The sequence below is a fragment of the Convolutriloba macropyga genome, chromosome 8, assembly GCF_964194025.1.
Source record: "Convolutriloba macropyga chromosome 8, txConMacr16.3, whole genome shotgun sequence".
Classification (NCBI taxonomy): Eukaryota; Metazoa; Xenacoelomorpha; order Acoela; family Convolutidae; genus Convolutriloba; species Convolutriloba macropyga.
In genome coordinates, this window is record NC_134475.1 from 57,417,448 (window position 1) to 57,421,293 (window position 3,846).

General features: G+C 32.8%; 1 protein-coding gene across 1 annotated transcript in view; it reads right to left on the minus strand.

The window, feature by feature from the left end:
• LOC142344851 (fibronectin-like) overlaps positions 1-3,846 on the minus strand; it is a 110,886-nt gene continuing 107,040 nt past the window's right edge. Inside the window, exon 28 of the mRNA XM_075396873.1 lies at positions 1-320. Coding sequence (XP_075252988.1) covers positions 88-320 — 233 coding nt within the window. The 3' untranslated portion in view covers positions 1-87. The remainder of the gene's footprint in view (positions 321-3,846) is intronic.

Consider the following 3,846-nt stretch of genomic DNA (forward strand, 5'->3'; position numbering starts at 1 on the left):
TTGTTTGGATTTTCACAGCTTGTTTACGAAAACCAGTCGTGAACCCAAAATTCGCCCTCTGGAAAGGAAATTGTTCATTTCTGTATTTTAAAGGCTGCTTGCTTCAAGATGTGATATACTTTGCAAAAAAATTGACACGCACAGTTTTCTGAAATAGTAAACTAACGTGAACTGGTTTGGTATGATCCTCATGTTTGAGTGTAACATACTGTCTGTTAAATAGTACCCACTCACAGAACCCACTTGTGGTGCATTCCAGGTTAATTGAAAACTGTCACTCGATTCAGCAGTTATTTGAAGGGCCGAAGGCACGTCGGGGTCTAAAACAGTTTCCCACATTTAAAAAATCACAAAATTCGCATTAACTTGATCTGCATCAAAAATAATGTCTCATTTCTATGTTCGTCCGTGTGATGGTGACCTTTTGTCAGAGACTCCGCGCCAAATATAGTAAATATTTAGGTAATAATGTCCCGCGGAAAAAGCCTACCACCGAATTATATATCTCCGCTCAAAGCAAGGACCTGTACTTAAACTCTCAAAAGACCGTTTAAAAAATGCAGTCGACTAATTTTAAAGAAGTTAGCTAGCTAAAACAAGATCGACGCATTCGTTCATGCCTTGTGAGTCATGACCGCACTGTAGAGGAATGTGGTACTTGATAAAAAACTATCACTATCGAAAAAATTATCAGAGCCAAAGTATTTAGAAAGGTGTCTAAATTCTGTCATTTTAACCATAGGGTCCATAATTCATTGTTTTTGTGGTTTCTCCGATGCACGTCATTAATTCTCTGCTTTTTTGCGGCTGCTGGCTTCTTGATTCGCCTAGTTCTCACATCCACTCAAATAAGCCTCATGTTGCACTAATGCGATTAATAATACCATCATACTACCGCATCCTACAGAATCCAGAACTCAATAGCTGTTATTAGTAGTACTTTCTGCAATGCGTATTTAATTTTACCACCATAATTTACCAGGTGTATTTATTATTGCTACCAGAAATTGAAAGGCGTGATGTAATTATCGTTAAATTTGTTATTACTATTATAAACATATTTACTGTTTTGTTTAAATTGCGCAGTTAATTTTACAAGAGTAAAATTAAAACTGTTTTTTTCTCATATGCCACTTTTTATTTTCTGACTTTCAATTTGCCGTTTTTACTATGGCAACTGTGAATTATATATGCTCTTAGTATTCAAATAAAAGTGAAATAAAATGAAAAAAATAAAAATATTATCACTCCTAATCATCCACACATTAACGCCACGTAAAATAGCTTAGATGGCTCGCCAATTTTTACCAGATGAGGCTTTCTTCGATTAGTAGGACGTATCAAATAGACGAGAAATTGTATTGTCAAAAGTGTTGTGCGCTAGAGAAGACAATCATGAAAAACGGCCTCAATAGCCAGATATTAAACGTCGCTTTTATTGGCGAATCAGTCCTAAATCAAAATTTATGTCAAATTTTGCAATTACTTATAAAACTATTTGAAAATGTATTTAAAAAATAATGCCTATTTTATAAATCTTTGCAAACATGTCTGAAAAAAATTTCCCCTATCGTTAATAATTGGCCCTATAGGGTAACTCTACCTTATTTATCATTTAAAAGGTGTTCTTCAAACATTTTTCAAATAAATTAATCTTCAAGATTAGGTCAAGATGATACACTACGAGAAAAGGTCAAGATGATACACTACATTGCTAAATGAAGCAGAGCTCAACAAGGGCGAACTCGCCGATCGTTTGCAAACTTTTGCAAACTTAACATCGTTTTGCAAACTTTTGCAAACGTGTCCTTGTGAAGAGATAATTTGCAAATTTTTACAAGTTTGGCATTATCGAGCAAAAATTCGCACATGTTTGTAAATTTGACATTAATTTTGATTTAGTGTAGCGTATACAGATAATTCTTTGGAAGCACATCGGTAATTCTCTGCTTTTTGAGGCTGCTGGCCTATTGATTTGCCTAATTCTCACATCCACTGAAATAAGTCTCAAGTTGCATTAATACTATAAATAAAACCATCACACTACCGCATCAAACAGAATCCGGAACTCAATAGCTGATAGTAGTAGTACTTCCTGCAACGTGTTTGAAATTTTACCGCAATAATTTACCGGTTGTATTTATTATTGCTTCTATAAATTGAAAATTGTGATGCAATTTTTGTTACATTTCTTATTATTATTATTATAAATATAATTACTGTTTTATTTTTATTGCACTGTTAATTTTACATGAGCCATTTTATTTAACTACTGTTTTTTCTCATATGCCACTTTTTTATTTACTGACTTTTATTTGCCGTTTTTACTTTGGCACCTGTGACTCATTCATGCTCTCAGTATTCATGTAAACTCAAGTAATATGAATAAATAATAATAATATTACGCCTAATCACCAACACAATAACGTCACGTAAAATATCTTAAATGGCTCGCCAAATTTTACCAGACGAAGGCTCTCAATTAGCAGGACGCATCAAATGCACAAGAAGTTGTATTTACAAACGTAATGATATAAGTTAGGGTAAACACGAGAGGACATTGAGCGGCATTTAGCATAATTTTCTTAAATAAATAGGCAGCATCTTCGAATAAAAATACATAGAAGCATTCACACTGAAAATTATAAAGAGAGTTACCAAAGCCTTAATCACAGGAGTCTCCTTTCTTTTTGAAATGATAATAAATTATTTTCAACGATTCACTGCAAAAATTTTTCTAGACAGCATTTTTTTGGTGAGAGGTCATTATAATCTCAACAGATGGAGAAACATCCCCATTCACTGCATTTTACAGAAAAGGCTTTGGTGAAGAACAGAATTGCCATCTTTCGATATAGCTTTGCCATCTTTACCCATCCCTTTTTGATCAACTAGGTCCTCACTTGGGTTGAGGTCTAAACTAGGGAGGTAAGAAATGTGCCAATTGAAAAGCACAGACGGTGTAATAATAAACTTAACTATCACAAAACATCTCTGCTCTCATTTTCGTCATACTCATCTCGTAAAAAGATATTTTTAAAAAATTCTCAAGGAGGACCTATTGAATATTTTGAGAAGTGTAAGATGACACCCAAGATGCGATATATTTTTTTAATCTTGAAATTTTTAAAAGGTTTTGAAGTCTGACAATGCATACATACGTCCTTCATAAATGTACGCTGTAAAATTGGATACTTATTTCAAATTTATGACAGCAGCTTTTACACCCATTTCAAAATTGTAATCAAGAATGTCAATTTTGCAACATTTTGATAAACAAAAACAGGTTTGTAAAAAATAGACAACTGCCAATTTTGAGCAAGTTTGTTCCAGCTAAATATTATTTGACAGCAATTGGCTATTCCAACATTTTTTATCGTATAAGATCTGATAAGACGCTGAACAAAAATTTTTATAAAATAAAATCTTATCAGATCTTACACGATATAAGTTTTGTCTGACGTAAAGCTTTATCGTGTACGATCTGATAACATACTTATAATATCTTGTAATATTAATATTGGTCCGATCTATGAGTCATATGGAACTTTTATCGTGTAAGATCTTATAAGATACTTATAAGATCCCACACGATAAACATTTTTTGTCAGGCCGAATTTTTATCGTGTAAGATCTGACAAAAATAAATTTTACAGTGTAAGATTTTATCAAATCTGAAAAAATACCATGTAAGACCTGATAAATTGTGTTATTAGCCAGGAAACGCATAATCTCATAAGTAATTGTAAGACAATTTTATAAATTTGAAAGATCTTAAACAATAAAATTCTCAGATGTATGGGGACCGTCCAACTAAGGAGCAAAGTTGAACAATTTTCATGGGTC